Below are 16,006 nucleotides of genomic sequence, written 5' to 3' on the forward strand. Positions count from 1 at the left end.
TTGTGTGACCCTGTTTATGTAGTGGTCGGAGCTGGAACCCTGAGGAGACTCGTCGGCTGAATAGGTTGTGGGACTAGTGTTTGTGGAACATTATAAGAAATGATGAACAAGCTGATTGTGGAAAGGCCTGGAAAGATTGACACGAACTGAGACTGAATTAAACGAGCAGAACCAGGAGAACATTGTACATGGTAACAGGAAGACTGCAATGATCAACTGGGAAAGACCTGGCTTTTCTCAGGGGTTCCGTGATCCAAGGTAACCCCAATAAACTCTGGATAGAAAACGCCATCTGCATCCAGAAAAAGAACCATGGAGACTGAATGTAAAGCATCACGTGCTGTGTTCATTTTTTATTTTTTTCTTCTGTTGTGCTTTTTCCCTTTTGTTTTGATTTTTCTCTCCCAACAAGACTCAAAAAGAAATGTAAATTTTAAAAGTTAATAGTCTTGTAAAAAATTACATATGTGGTGGGAGAAGAGAAAAAAGGGGGGCAGGAAGGAAGGATTTAGGGAGGGAGGAAATCAATGAAGAATTGCCCACATCTCTTAACCCTCGGCAGCTATTGGGGAGCACCACCTGTATTTGGAGAAGACTCGGTGACCTCTCCCTCCATGGCTGCAAAGGGTGACCGGTTTCTCCCCATGTGTGATTCTTGGCCATGTTCCTCCACATGCCCCACAGAGAGGAGCTTAACTGCATAGAAATTAGCCCTTGACGCCCACCTGGGCAGCAGTCTGAGGGTCTGAGGCCCTCTTAGCCTGGCCTAAGGTTCACAAAGACAAATGCTTGGGACTCACGGCTCTCCCACAGTGGGGAAAATCGGACGACCAGCTCACACAAAACGAGTTTTCCGCTTGGCCTTTGTGGGAGCAGGCTCACCCCAGACTACCGGACAGAGTGACATTCTGGGTCATTCCCCTGCCTTCTCCCCCCTCCCCTGCCAGGAGCCCACCCTTCTTTGCCAGGATGCAGCCCCCAGCTTGTGTAGGAGGAGGGCAGCCCAGCTCCACCCCCAAAGATGACCCACAGACATGAGATACACAGAACGAGGGCAGGGCCTCAAGGGATTGAACCAGGAAGCTTTATTTACACAGTAAAAGTAACAAGCAAATTCCTGAGAGAGAGAGAGGCTGCTCTAGTGCAACAGAGGCAGCTGAGAGAGTGTGAGCAGCCCTTCCGGCTGGGGGCCTTCCTGGCATGGCTCTGTCTGACCCTGGGGCTGAGTCCCGCCCCAGGCTTCCGATTTCCCAAAGGCTTTGAGGGCTTCGCACTTCTCCCAGTTCTTAAATATCAAGAAGCTACGCCTGGCAAAGCTGCTGCCCCCTGAGAAGAGCCGCCTGACTCCGCCATCCCGCCCCACTCCGCCATCCCGCCCCACTCTGCCATCCCACTCCTCGCAATTCATAACTGAGGCCCCGAAAACAAGACTTCATTTGCCAAACAGACTAGGCTAGAATGTGAGGAAGAACAAATCTATCCTACAAATACTCACTCGACTTGTGGGCTTTTTCCAATTTTTTCTTTAAAAAAAATAAAAGAACGCACGGGTTTTGACCAGTGGCAATGCCAGCTTGAGTTTTCCCTCAGGATGTGCCGGATTTTAACTGTGGGAGAATCTGCCCCTTCAAGCATCTCCTTGGGTGGCCGTGCCCACCTTTGAGAGCAAGTCTGGGTGGCTGGGTCCCAAGCGAAGCAACGCCACCGTGTCATTCAGCAATGCCCCCCCAGCTGTCCTGGGTGACGGGGCAACCCCCCCAGGCGTGTGTTTTGCCCCCTCCCTGCTTGGGCCGGCCCGCCCCCGTAACAGGAGGCCTCCCCAGGGTTGCTTGGAGGTTGAGCTTTCCTTGGCATTGCTGGGACAGGTTTCTTTGTTTTTGACATGTGGGGTTGTATTTGAAAAGGCTTTGAAACTGAAGGTGGTGCCCAAATCCCAAGGGAGGAAGCCCCTCTTGGCTAAGTCTCCAATTTGTCACTGTGGTTTGGGGTCAAGTTGACGGACCCGGCCAATGGCCACAGCACCGCTTTCTGAATAAGGCAAAAGGGTTCGCGGTATGTAAACTGGACGTTCGGTGATCTCATGTGGCAGGGCCACTCTCCTCCTGCCTGGGGCCAGCCCCGGGGGTGAAAGAACCCTTTTCAGGTGTGTGAGTGTGAGTGTGTGTGTAAGAAGCCCTTTGGAATTCCAAATGGATGATATGGAAAGATGATGCACTGAGTACCTGGGGCCCCCTTTCCCCAAGCTCTCCTGGGTGCTCTCTCCCCCGACAGGGAAGCCCTGGCTGATGGTGTTTATGGGGAAGGAAAGGCCACGGTCGGGGGAACCGGGGTCCCTCAGAGGGAAGCCTCCTCTCTACCCCGACATCCAAGCTCCTCCCTGTGTGGGGAGGGGGATGGGGGCAAAGGAAGACCCGCCACTGGCTGTTTGAGTGGGTACAGGCGGCCCCGCCAGGGTAACGGGGCAGGGCAAGGAGGATCCAGCTTGTGAAAGGTACACTGGGCAGGGAGTGGGGTTCTGGAGGGGATGGATGGGCTGGGACGGCACTGGGAGACAGCAAGCACACAGAGCAACCACTGTGGGCCCTTGACTCCCTGTTAGCCCAGATTATGCCCCACTGTGTGCCCGGAGATGCTCGGTGCCCACAGAAGCGCCCATGGAGGCGCCCACGGAGCTGGCTCACAGAACACATCCCACTGTTTGCTTTTCATCTCTAAAAAAGGTCCAAAAGCCGCCTCATATCATGGGCACCATCTGGGAGAATCCTCCCCTGCCCTCACAGCCCAGCCCGGGCCCCACGGCCTGCACCAAGCCCCGCAACTGCACCAAACAGCCCAGCTTCCAGCCCACCTTGTCCCGGCCCACCTCGTCCCGGCCCGCCTCCCTCATCCCCCAACCTGCTTCCTCTGAAGCACTTTCAGAAAAAAAAAAAATAACCTGTGAAGTTTGGAGCAGTGCCCCACAATGCCCTGGGACAGCCTGGATGCAAGAAAGTGGAGCAAGCTGCCAAGGTGGAGGGAGTAGTATAAGGACCGGGCAGGGAGGAAGGAGGAGGGCCAGCCCCCAGGGAGGACAGAGGGGAGGTCCGCCCTGGGCAGGGAAGAAAGAGAAGGGCTGGACCCGGGCGGAAAGGACTGAAAGGAGGGCCGCCCTGGGCAAGGAGGATAGAGGGGTAGGTCGGCCCTGGGCAGTTCAGCCCCATCCACAGGATCAGACCCTGCCGCTCATGGCCACTTCTGAAGAAACCTTTTCACCAGTAGAGCTCTGCCAGCAGTACCTAGCGTGGCCTGGGGGGATCCACGCCCCTCCCAACCCTTCTGGACAATGAGCAGGTGGTCTGGGGGACCCACGCCCCTCCCAGCCCTTCTGATTGGTGAGAGCTGCATCTGGGGGGACCCGTTTGCCCAACGAGGGGCCGGGGCTTTTCCAAATGGCCACATTCCCCCGCCACGAGGCCTCAGGTCGGGACGATGTCACCTTCCTCCCGGGACTGTCACAGGCCAAGTCCACCTGGTGCACCTGTCCCTCAGGGTCTCGACTCCTGGAACAAAGGCCCTGTCCGGCCCGGAGCCGGCATCCCCCCCAAAGGCGGAGCCGGGAGGCCCGGACAAGCTGGTTCTGGAAGAGCAGGAGGCCCCGGGGCCCTCATCCCCTGGGTAGAGTGGGAGTCCTGGGCTCTGGGGAGGGGTGACTGCGACCCCTTGGCTTGCGTCCCCTTCCAAAAACCCCAATCTTCCACCCTGACATTGCACTATTCCTCCGTGAGGACCTTAAGGACCCCGAGCCCGGCCCAACAACGTGGGAAGGTCAGCGGTTCTCACTTCCCAGCTGAGGGAGATGAGCACCAGTAGGAGGAGGCCCCGGGGAGGGGTCCCTCACCAGTCCCACCAGCCTTTGCTGCCCCTCGGGGCTTCCTCCCAGGCTGGGCCCCAGCCGCTGACCCCCATAGCCCACCTGCAGAGATGGCCCCGAGGGTCCAAGGAGCCGGCGTTGGCCCAGCCCAAGTCCGGCACAGTTGGCGACAAGAGCCAAGAGACTGGCAGCCACCACCATACAAGCTTCCCAGAGCCAAGAGGAAGGGCAACCATTGGCTCAACTGGGAAAAGGAGATATTCCCTCCTCCGGGGAAGAAGGAAGCAAAACCGCTCCCAGGTACCTTCCTCAAGTGAGCAAAAAAAAAAAAAAAAAAACGTTCCCAGGTACCTTCTTCAGGTGAGCGGGAAGTCGGCCCCTCAGCTTTTGTTTAGGGAGCAAAGCCCATCCTCAGTGACTCACCTGAGGAATGCCGAACAGGCACAGAAGGGGAAGATGAGGGGGTGGGAGGAGGAGGAGGGACAGGGAGGATGAAGAGGGAAAGAAGAAAGAGCGAGGATGAAGAGGAGGAAAAGAGGAGCAGAAGAATGGAAGATGAGGAGGAGTGGGGAGAATAAGGAAGGGGAGAAAGGAGGAAAAGGAGGGGGAGGAGGGAGGATGAAGAAAGGGAAAAGGGGAAATAGGGAGGGACTTGAGATTTTGAAAGACTGGGGGGCTAGAGTCCCTCCCCACCGCTTACTGACCGGGTGACTTTGGTCACATGGCCGGGGCACACAGGGCAGGGGCCTGAGCTTCCTCCTCTCTAGAATGGGAACCTGTGGCCCAGACTGGCCCAGATGCTGAGCCCCTGAAGCATCAGGCACATAAGTGCTCGTTACCATGGTTGCTAGAAGATGGAGAGAGGGACAGTGGGTGGGAGAGAGGGAGCGGGACTTTCCTGGGGATGTCCTGGGCTGGGGGGACCCCCATATGTGCAGGACCAAGGGTGGCCTCACAGGCCGGGCAGGTATCCCCGAGCCCTCGCTTCCAGGGCCAGCAGGAGGGCACTTGGCAGACGCAGTAAGGAATGCCACGGGGGGGTTTCTGGCTGAAGGGAAGCTTCCTATGAAACAAGATGGGCCCCACTGGGGGCCAGGAGTGCTTTCTGATGCCCCCGGGGCTCAGATTGCCCGCCCTTACCCAGTGGCCCCACGTCCCTCTTGTGCGGCCCAAGAGTCACCATCCAGGCTCAGCTGCTCAGGTTGGGCCGGAGCCTTCGGCCCGAGGGGTCCCAGGCTGGCTGCTGGGCCTGGCAGGTGGGAGCCCTGAAGGCTGGCTTGGGCAAATTCCCTGCCCGTGGGCCCCCCGGCCCCCCAGGACTGGGAGCGGAGCTTTGTGAACGGGCCCAAGTCGCCGGGACCCAACCTGGAGGCCCAGGGCCCTCTGAGGGCCAACCCAGACACTTCGTAGAACTTCTTGTCACTGAACTGGGTCCAATGCCTCCCATGTGCTTCCTGACCCCGCCCAGCCCCTTCCAAAGCAAGAACTGGGAAACTTGTGCAGGGCGGACACTCCCAGAACCGCCGGCCCCCACCCCCTGCCCCAGACTCGCCCCTGCCCTTTCACAGCCCGAGGTTTGCCCTGGATCAGCCTCTCCTCTGGGACCTGGGGGCCAACCAGCCCTGGGCGACCCTGCACAGTGGGCACCCCCAGGCCTAGGGTGCTGACCACAGCCTGGAGACCCTGGACAGCGGGCACCCTCAGGGCCTAGGGTGCTGATCAGAGCCTGGAGACCCTGGACAGCAGGCACCCCTGGGCCTGGAGTGCTGACCAGCCCCTGGCGACCCTGCACAGTGGGCACCCCGGGCAGAGCTCCCAGTGGCCCTCACTTTTCAAGTCTCATGAGAAGATGAAGAGGAAAAACGAGCTGGTGTGGCTACAGTAGTCAGACAGAACTCCGAGCGAGGAGATGCCGGGCAAGGCTGCCCGCCCCAGCCGCCGCCCGGGACTCGCCCGCTGGCCCAGCAGGGCCCAGGGACACCCAGGCCCACCAGCCGGCTCTTCCCGGAGGCCGGGGGACGAGATCTGGGAAGCGGGGCCCAAAGGGGCACTTGGGAGCCCAGGGACGCTGACCACCCTTGCTGGGCCCAGTCCCAAACCCGACGCAGGTGGGAGCTAAGTCACGCGGCCTCCCCTAGTTGTTTTCGATTTGCTCAATGTCCAGTTCTCCGTCCAGGGGGAAGATGCCGGCTCGGTCGGCCCCGGCGCTGCGCCAGGCCGAGTTCTGCCCCTGCTCCTGCCGGCTGCCCTCCTCGTCGGGGGGGCCGCAGTCCGGCTCCTCAAAGGACAGGTCTTCCTTACTGAGCGTGCGTTCAGAGGCGGGAGGGGGCTCCGGGCCGGGAGTCCCCGCGGACTCCCCGCCTTCCCTGCTGGTGGAGGCTGAGAGCAGCGTGGTCCAGGACTTGGGGTTGTTCGCGGCGGCAGCAAAGGGGTCCTGCTGACCGCAATCGCCCCCCGTGCTAAGGCAGCTGAGGCTGTTGAAGGTCTGACAGTTCTGCAGAAAAAGAGAAAAGAAACGGATTGCTACAGAGCCTGCCACAAACCCGCAGCGAGGAGGACGGCGTGCAACGGGCCCCAGGGAGGGACAATGGCCCCCCGGGGAGGGACAACTGCCGAGCCTGGACACGGGCACCCGGGCCTTCTGGTGAGCAGCAGGGGCCGAGGACCTCCGGCCCCCCCTGTGACCTGGGTCTGCTGCTCAGAGCCCCAGCGGGGCATGTAACAATGACCCGCTGACCCCCCGGGAAGGCCTTGGGACCCCGGGAAAGGCCTTGGCCCACAGACCAGCCCAACTGGGGGCAAGGCCGAGGGCCAGCGCGGCTCAGAGACCCGTCAATCAGCCCATCAGTGGATCAGTGAGCATTTCTCAAACACCCTCCCTGGGATGGGGGGGGGGGGTGTTCAGGGCCTGGGACGGAACGGAATTAAGCAGAGCCTGCCCCGGCCGGGAGACCCCACGTGGGCCTGCCTGGGACATAATGAGAGGTGCGAGTGACTTTGGGGGAGAAGGCGATGCTTCCCTGCTACCACTGACCTTCAGTCCCCTCTGGGGGCCCGCCCCAGCCTCTGCTCGCTCCCCCGAGGACCAGGGGAGGCCCTGGATGGCGCCTCCATCCTGTGGCTTTGCTCGATCCGTTCCCTTCCAAAGCCCAACCCCCCACAAGGTTTCCCTCAGGCCCCAATGCCCAGCCCTCACCCCCGGGAAGCATCTGCCCCGAGTGTGTTCCAGGCCTGCTGGGCACAGGCTGATCCCCCGCACAGGCACCCGCCCCAAGGGCAGGGCCAGGCTGCCAGGGCCCGATCTCAGCCAGAGCAGCTTCTCCCGCCCCGGTCAGTCCTCTCGGCCAAAACGGCCTCCATTCTCTGCCGGCCTCGACAGCAACCTCTGGCCTGGCGCCCCGGGCGGGACTCCTCCTGGGACCTCAGCTTCCTTCTCTGCCAAATGGGACGGTATCAGCCCCTCCCCCCGGGGAGATAGGGAGAAGACACTGAGTGGGAAGGGCCTGGGCGCTGAGAGAGCAGCGTCCTCATCAGCGTTATCAGTGCCTTGTTCCATTTACCCTGGAGTGAATACTGTGCTCCGCAAACAGAAGGTGCTTAATGTTTGCTGACTGGATGGTTCCTGACTCTGAGGCCCGTTCCCTGCTGCCCTCACCACATCCTAGCTGTGAGGCACAGACCCAGGCTGTGCCGGGGACAGAAACAACTCAGAAATCCCACGCTCTGGCCACCACAAACAGACATGGGGTCTTGGCGGCCTAAGGGGGCGAGTGCTCCCCAACGTCTCCCCAACTGACCCCCCGCCAGGTTCCCCTCCCTGGGAGTCCCCAAATGTGGCAGGAAGCGGGCGAGGGGCCAGCTGGGCTCCCTCTGCCCAAAGCCCGCTCCCAGGAAGCAGATGTTCTCGTGTCTCCCGGGTCTGGAGCCGGGCCAGGGGATGACCTGCTTTTTCCATTTCCCCAGTGGCTATTTTGATTTTTGTTCTCATCCCCATTCCCAGACGATGGTTTGGACGCTCAGGGCCTGCTCGAGATCTCGGTCACCAGGTCCCATGGCCAGAAGCTCAGGGCCCGGCCCAGGGAGCCTTGTTCTCTGCAATGTTGTGCCCGGGCGGGTAACAGGACCCAGCATGATGCCCAGCAACCAAAGGCGTGTCCGCCGGCTCCCAAGGGCCTCGCTGCTCTGTCACAACTGGAAAACAAACACTGCGCCGGGGGCCGCATTCCGGCAAAAATTGGCCAGGAAGGGCCAGGGAGGGGTGGCGGCCTCCTCTCCAGCCCTCTCCCATCGATGGGACTCCCCGTCACAAAAACCGGGACACACGAGCCGCCGGCATGGGCCCAGGGAGGCCCAGGAAGGCCCAGGAGGCTCTTGTGGGCCACATTGCAGGGGCCCAGGACAGGCCCAGGGAGGCCCATGGCGGGCCCAGGAGGCCCAGGAGGCTCCCATGGGCCACATTGTACAGGCCCAGGGCAGGCCCAGCTGAGCCAGGAGGCTCCTGTGGGCCAGGCTGCACAGGCCCAGGACAGGCCCAGGACAGGCCCAGGGAGGCCCAGGAGGCTCCAATGGGCCACATTGCAGGGGCCCAGGACAGGCCCAGGGCAGGCCCAGCTGAGCCAGGAGGCTCCCATGGGCCAGGCTGCACAGGCCCAGGACAGGCCCAGGGAGGCCCATGGCGGGCCCAGGACAAGCCTAGGGAGGCCCAGGACGGGCCCAGGACAGGCCCAGGGCAGGCCCAGCTGAGCCAGGAGGCTCTCATGGGCCAGGCTGCCGGGGCAGGACGTTTTCTCCACCTGGGCTAAGTGGACATGACTCCTGCTGCTGCCCTTTGGGAGCATTGGCCCAGCTCCCTGGTGCGAAAGGGATCTCAGGGATCCCCCAGCCTGGTCTCCTTGTAGGACAGGACTGCCAGCCAGCAGGGCCCATCGAGGCTGTTGGGTCACATGGTCCCTACGGTCCCTTCAGTCCCACGTTCCAGCCAGAATCTCCTGCAACAGATGCGAGTCAGCCGTTCCCCCCCCCCCCCCCCCCCCCAAGCCTGACCCGAGGGCTTGGGGGCCAGGAACCCCCTGGCTCTCTCCCCAATCCCGTGTCTCACGAGCCAGGACATGTCACTGGACACTCTGGGGCAAGCGGGGCCCGAGGCCCAAGTCTGGCTGAGGTTCCCTGGCACTTCTCCTACAGGAGGGGGCCGCCCCCAACTTCCACCCAAAGGCTCTCGCGCTTGCCCAACTCCGCTCTGGGATGCATTAGCGGTGACGGGGTCAGCATAGCTCCAAAAGAGCTAAATGTTTTATGGGGGTTCACAAAAATGGGAGGGGAACCGCTTCGCCCCTACCCCTTCCACACACTTAATCACCGCCAAATGGAATCAGTTTCAGGGAAGCACTGTCAGCGAACCCGTCAGGAAGCAAACCCCCCAAAGTGTACGGGCCGGACAAACCCCCTGTCCTTTCCGTGTGCCCATCGGGCCTTCTGCGCAATCAGGAGGGGGAGTCATTCCCCAGGAAACACTTCCCTGATTGTGAGCCCGTTATAATGGCCACTTCAGAGCCCGGCTCGGGGGACTGGACTTACAGGGAACAGGCCTTACAAGGACCCCAAAGGGAGCCGGGGGCTCCATGGGGGCTGCTCCCGGGCCCGAGCCCAGGGGAAGGAAGGAAGGGCTCCCCAGTCACGAAGCCCCAGTCCTGGGCCTGCCCGGCTCCTTGGGGCCGTGCATCACACATACCCTGGCTGGCTGGGGAGGGAGACCCTGGCAGGGGACGTGTATGTGAGTGTGTGAGCATGAGTGTGAGCGTGTCTGGGAACTCCCTGGCCAGGGTTCGTTCTTTTCTGCCTGACTTGTCTCAGGGGAGTCCCGGGGAATCTCAAGGCACGGAACCCTCGGGCAGTACCTCGCACTTGAGCCCCGGAGCTGCACAACCTGGGGCCTTGGGGCCCAGAGCCTCGGTGCGGTGTCAGGTGTGGGCCTTGGCCCCCATTTGGGCAGCTGGTCTGAGCGGAGAGAGCCCAGGGGGTCCCCAGAGGAGAACCACGTGGGGTCTGCGAGGATGAGCCCCCTTTTTTTCCTGACGCCCGCTGGAGCACAGAGAGCGCAGCTGCGGCCCCCGTGCCCTCCTCCTGCCGTCCCAAGGAAGTCCTTCCCCCCCAGCCTGGGCCCAGCAGTCAGACCGAGAAACGTCTCCCCCTTTCATGAGCTAATAAAGTCGGGTCCGGGAGTGAGGGGGGGCAGGCGATGGCCCTCATCCAGCCTGTCTTTGACAAAGTTCCCTGAATCTGCCCAACTGCAGCGACTCAGAGAGGAACTGACCCCCGGAAAGTCTGAGGGCACTGCCGGCCACTCCCAGGGCATGCTGGGACATAGCAGTCTTTCCTATCTCTAGGTCAGGTGACCAGCTGACCCACCCCCCCCCCCGCCCCGCGCCTCTGGGGGCCTCGCACATTTGGCCTCGGTCAGCGCCAGCAGGACAGAGAGAGCGACCGCGCCAGAGCCACGTGGAGCACCCCATGGACTGTGCTCCTCGCTCTGGGGCAGAAGGTTCCGAAAAGGAGGCAGCTGCGGTGGGTCCTCGGGGGCCAGGGCCACAGGAAGATGAGCTGCAGGGCCCGCTGGGCGGAAAGGGCCGGTTCTCTCTCTGAGCCAACAAAGACACCCTTCTTCTGCCTCCCCATCTGTAGCTTGCGGGCACACCTGGGCACGTCTGCCCGCCACGACTGTCCCCGGCCGTTCTGTGCCCATGGGCTTGTCCCACATTCTTGGGCAGGGACTGTGCCAGCTGGCCCCCACAGTCCCACTGGATGCCACCCAGGAGATTGCAGGGGTTGTGCCGGTGCCCACTGAGCCACAGGGCTGAGTGTGAGGGAAGGGGGAGAAAGGCTCCCTGGAGCCCAGACATGGCGAGGGGGCCCAGACACGGCGAGGGGGCCTGGGCATGGCAAGGGGGCACAGGCACGGTGAGGGGGCACGGGCACGGCGAGGGGGCCCGAGTGCGGGCCTGAGGAGCTGGCTTTGTGAAGGTCATGCCCCAGACCCAGTCTGGATTCCAGGCCCAAGTGAGCACTTTGCTGGTGGACCCTCGCTCCTTGCCACTTCCGAGGGTCCCCCTTGTCTCCCCAACCGGACCAGAAGCTCCTGAAGCAGGGACTCCTCCGGGCTGAGCTGGAGGCCCGAGCACGGTGCTGGGCACAGTGGGGGGAAGAGTTGCCCGCAGGACTCGGGGCTGGAAGAGCCCTCAGCTCTCCTTAACCACCTGGGATGGCCCAGAGGGACAGACAGACTGATGGTGGAGACGGACGCCCGCCTTCGAGTAATGTGGAATAAGGGTGAACCGCCACCTTGCACTGAGCAAATTGGCGCCAGATGGAAACAAAAAGCCCCATGACACGGGCTGGGGGAAAGGAAGGCAAGGATTTGGAGGACGCCCGGCTGGCACAAAGCCCGGCTGGGATGAGGAGAAAGGAGGGGAAGGGTGAGAGGAAGAGGAAGACAAAGAGACCAAAAGAGAAAAGAAGAGGAGGACAGGGATGAGGGGAGAATGAGAAGGAAGAGGAAGACAAAGAGGGAAAAGAGCAGGACAGGACCAGGAGAGCCACTGCTTTCAGCAAAGGTTGGTTTCCTCAATCTCTCTGCTCCTTTCCATCCCAATACAAGACAAGAAGGGAAGGAAGGAAGGATTCAGCACACTGGAAGCACCAGAAGTTTGATACAAACACTAAAAGAATTCTCAGAAACCATTTGAAAACAGAGCAAAGCCCCCTTCCCTGTGGTTGCTGTGTCCGGCCCGACGGCCCCCAATAGAAGCCCTGAGCTCACTGCCCCGTTGTGCCCTGGGCCCGAGGTCAGGAGAGGCTCCCGACGGCCCGCAGGCCTGGCCACCTGTCCAGATGACTGTAATTTCAGACCCTGCCACATGACCTTGGAGGGTCCCAGGCTCAGATTTCAGCCATAACCCAAACACAGCCGGCATCCTCCAGGATCAGAAGGGCCCGTCCCCTCAGGCTGTCAGACAGCCCACGACTTCCACACTGACCCAGAGCGGATCACCTGCACCAATGGGATGTCCCACAAGGTGCCCATCGGGGTCCTGGGATCAGACATCGATCACCGGCACTGGCGCATGGCTGCCCTTCCTGCTCGGCAGCACAGTCCGGGGCACATCCTCGGCCACCAAGAAACCAATGGATGAAAGCTGGACAGCCTGGGGGGGGGGGGGGGCCCGCAGCATGGGCGGGGCTCTGGGGACTTCCCTGGCCTCTGACCCAGCAGAAGACCAGGATCACGGGGCGGTCATTTCCTGTGTGGCCAAGCCCTTCGTCTTCTCTGGGACTCGGCTTTCCTTATCTGTTAAATAAGAGGCCAACCCCTGAAGTCTCCTCCAACCCTCATTTCCTGTGGTCCAGTGACAGTGAGAAAGGTCCCCAAAAGGAGGCTCCCCCCGACCATCGGTCACTGGGTCTTCCTTTTCTGCCTCCAGAGTCACCCCCAGAATCCACATCATTTCTGAAAACCACTGGCTTCCATCTCCTGGTGGGGGGGAGGGGGAGAACCACCAACCCCTCCCCCCATTTTACAAATAAGAAAACTGAGGCCCAAAGAACATCATCTCCACTGGGTGCTCACCGCAGCAAGGCAATCCCTCCCCCTCCCTCATTATTCCCGGCACCACAATGACTTTCCCAGACCCTTTATGGCCCCTCAAACTCCCCCTCCCCAGTTACAGAGAGAGCAGAATGCTAGTCACTGGGGCCTGATCCTAACAGATGCAACGTGGTGGACAAGAGTGGTGGAGGCGGCTCAGCAAAATTTCCTCTTCCATTTCAAAAGAGGAAGAATAAAATGAAGAGGAGGCAGAGGAGGGAGGAGGAGGGAGGAGGAGGAAGAGGGAGGAGGAGAAGGAAGAGGAGGAGGGAGGAGGAGGAAGAGGGAGGAGGAGGGAAGAAAAAGGAGAAATGAGGATGTTCTTACTTGGGAAAGAGACTGAGAACTGGCTCTGGATCAGAGAACCTGGGAAGTTCACTACCTGTGCCATCCCCTTCCCACCCTGACCCCAGGCTCCTCCTCTGCCGCACAAGGGGGCTGGACCTCATGCCATTTGGGGTCACTCTGATGACCCCCCAGCTGCCTCCTAGTGACCTCCACTTACTGCTCACTCAGACCCATGCCTGTATACCGTAAGCACTTAATAGATGCTTGCTGATTTTTAACTGAGTGACTGTCCTGGTTCTTCCATCTGGAACAAAATGGAACATGCCTATTTTCCCTTCTTCATGGCCCCCCCTTAAAGTACTGACCACAGCTGATGTCCCCCCCCCGGCCTTCTCCGCCCCCGGACGGACAGACCACGGCCACGGCTTCCCACCTCTGCCATCATGTTCCAGAAGAGCCTGAGCGGGCCCCGAGCGTTTGCCGAATGGACGCCAGGCCCCGATTTCAGATTTCTCAGGCTTGTCCCAGACGGATGGGCCAGAAGGACCGTCGCTGTTTCCTTGGCCCGAGGAGCCGCTCCCCGGCCTCCCGGCCAACCTCTGGCCCAGCCATGGGGCTCTGGAGCCTCAGCCTTTCACTGGGAGGGGCCCAAGCTGCCGCACTGGCCCAGACAGAGCTACACCCGGCACCAGGCTCGGGCCGGCCCCGGGGGCAAGAGGAGGGAGCAGCGGCCTCAGCAAGGGACAGAGCACTCACGTTAGGCCCAAAAGGGGCGGCCTCCCTCACTCGGCTTCGGGCCCAAGCCATGATGACGACTCCCAGGGGAGCTGTCCGGGGGGGAGGCTCCTGGGGCCGAGCTCCCGCACCGACCGCTGGGGAGCAAGGGGGCCTTACCTGAGTCATCTTGGCGAGGTCGAGGGAGGGCCGGGGCTCCTGAGGGTCCTCGGGCCGCCGGCGCTTCACGCCCACTTTCTTGTCGTTGAGGACGCAGGGCTGGGAGCGGCTCCGGGACAGGCCGCTGCAGCGCCGGGCGGGCTCTGGGGTGGAGGCGGGCGTGCTGCTGGCGGAGGGCGGGCCGTACTCGGAGAAGGAGAAGTGCTCGTGGGAGCACGAGAGCGAGCGCTGGATGTCCGCCCTGCGTCCCTCGCCGGCCCAGAGCTCTCCGGCCTGGGCCCCCGGGGGCCCGCAGCGGGGCTGCCCCCCGGATCTGCCCTGAGCGCCGGCCGGGTCGGGGAGGGAGGAGGAGGAGGGGAGCACGTTGGCGCGGGAGGGGAGGCTGAAGCTGGAGCTCCGCTGCATGGGGCAGGAGCCGCCGGAGAAGCGCTGCACGCTCCCGCCGCTGTAGCAGCGCCTCTTCTCCACGGGAGTCCAGACCTTGGAGCCCAGGGGCCGCCAGGCCGTGCGGAAGCCGGACATCTCGTCCGAGAAGGACAGGGAGCGGCACTGGCGCTTGCTGGGCGGGGCCGCCGGGGGGCCGCCGCGGTCGCTGAGGCTGAGGTCCTTGATGAGGTTGGTGACGGCGCAGGCGGCGGCCTCCCGGGGCCACAGGGGGCCGTCGGGGGCCTGCTCGGGCAGGCAGTCCCAGATGCTGGGGCCCGGCTGCTCCAGCTGCAGGGGGCACTTCCCGTCCAGGTCTCTCCACCGGCCATTCTCTGGTTCACAAATGACAAACAAACGGGCGTTAAGGAGCGTCCTCCTGGGCCCACAAACCCACAGCGGCGGCCTCGGGGCCCCAAGGGAGCGCCCAGCCAGCATCCGGATCAAGGACGTCGTGCCCCCCCAGGAGCCCGGGGACTCTGGGAGGGTCACGGGGGAGGCTGCGAGGCTCCACACCCTTTGACAGATGGGGAAACTGAGGCTCAGAGCGGGAACGCATGTGGCTCTCGGGACAAAGATGCCCAAGGATCTGCCCTCGGTCGCTTTGTGTCCCCTGAGCACATGCTCCTGGGACAGGCAAGCCCAGAGGCACAAGGTGGGACCCGTGCCCAGAGCTGCAAAGCTCCCCCCTGGGCCCTTGAGGGGCCGCCTCCAGTTCCCATCCTCCCCCGCCTGCCCCTTAGTGGCTGTGGCCAGTGCCGCGTCTGTGGGGCGGGAAGCTCCTGGGGGCCCCGGGGTTGGGGGAAAGAGGGGGCTGGGAAAAGGGCTTCAGGAATGGTGTCCAGCGGGGGACGCTTGGCCCTCAAGCCCAGGGAAGGAAAGCGCCAGCCCCCCCGGCCTGTACTGGCTGGGGAAGGGAAAGGGACCAGAGGCACCCTGGGGAGCAGAGATGCGGAACACACACGAACGAGAGCGCAGGGAAACTGAGGAATCGGGACCCCCGCTAGGGCTCATCTTGCCAGATTCCCACAACCCCCAAGGTGTCCGTGAAGCATTGGTTATCCAGGCTGGCCCAGCCTGCTCTCGCCCTGAGGCCACTTGGCTTCACCTACTAATGCTCAGTCTCTGTCTCTGTCACTCCAACACTCATTCATTCTCTTTCTGTCTCTCTCTTATTTCTGTCACTCCGTCTGTCTCCCTTTCTCTTGTCTGTCTCTCCGTCTCTCCATGTCTCATCCCCAGCAGAACCCAAGCTTCTCGAGGGCCGAGACTCATCTTGTCCCTGGAAGGGGACATGGAATGGGAACTTTATAACTGTTTGGTGATGCACCCCCACTTACACACAGGGAAACCAGGGCTCCCCGAGGCTGCCTCCCGGGGCTTGGGGATCTGGGGACGGCCGGTCCTGGGGGAGCGGAACCCTAAGCTGGGTCCCCGTACCCTGCTCGCTCCCCGCTTTCTGGACGAGGGAACAGGCCGGGGGTGTTTGAGTGACTGCCCAAGATCACACGGCTCACTGGAGAAAGAACTGGGATGTGAATCACCCGGATCCCCTGGAGCTGGGAGACCTCGGGGAGCACCGAGTGCAGCCTTCCCATCTTACAGAAGAGCAAACCGAGGCCCACAGATCCGTCGTCTCGCCCATGGTCACAGAGGCGGTCAGCGACAAGGGCGGGATTCTCATGGGGGTCTCTAGGCCACGGAGGCCGTGTCCTTCCTGTTCCACCTCCCGAGATCCCCAAGGCCAGCATGGAGAGTGAGCTTCCTGTTCTCTCCCAGGCCCCCTGGGGGCTTCTCCTTCCAGCCCCCTCCTCAGCCTAGAAGGGGGAGCCGGAGCCGGCACCGGAGGCCAAGGGGCCCACGGGGACAGGCAGTGACCTCAGCCAGCGGCAGGAGGCCCCTCGAGGGCC

The 16,006-nt window shown here is 62.1% G+C and overlaps 1 protein-coding gene across 2 annotated transcripts in view; it reads right to left on the reverse strand.

Moving 5' to 3' along the window:
• Positions 1–2,714: 2,714 nt before the first annotated feature.
• Positions 2,715–16,006, reverse strand: part of FAM53B (family with sequence similarity 53 member B) — a 69,726-nt gene continuing 56,434 nt past the window's right edge. For both annotated transcript variants that reach the window (XM_031956998.1, XM_031956997.1), the window contains exons 4-5: positions 13,674–14,431; positions 2,715–6,344 (exon numbers count right to left, since the gene is read on the reverse strand). In XM_031956998.1, the coding sequence (XP_031812858.1) occupies positions 5,985–6,344; positions 13,674–14,431 (1,118 nt within the window). In that variant the 3' untranslated portion in view covers positions 2,715–5,984. The remainder of the gene's footprint in view (positions 6,345–13,673; positions 14,432–16,006) is intronic.

Source organism: Sarcophilus harrisii, chromosome 2, assembly GCF_902635505.1.
Source record: "Sarcophilus harrisii chromosome 2, mSarHar1.11, whole genome shotgun sequence".
NCBI lineage: Eukaryota > Metazoa > Chordata > Mammalia > Dasyuromorphia > Dasyuridae > Sarcophilus > Sarcophilus harrisii.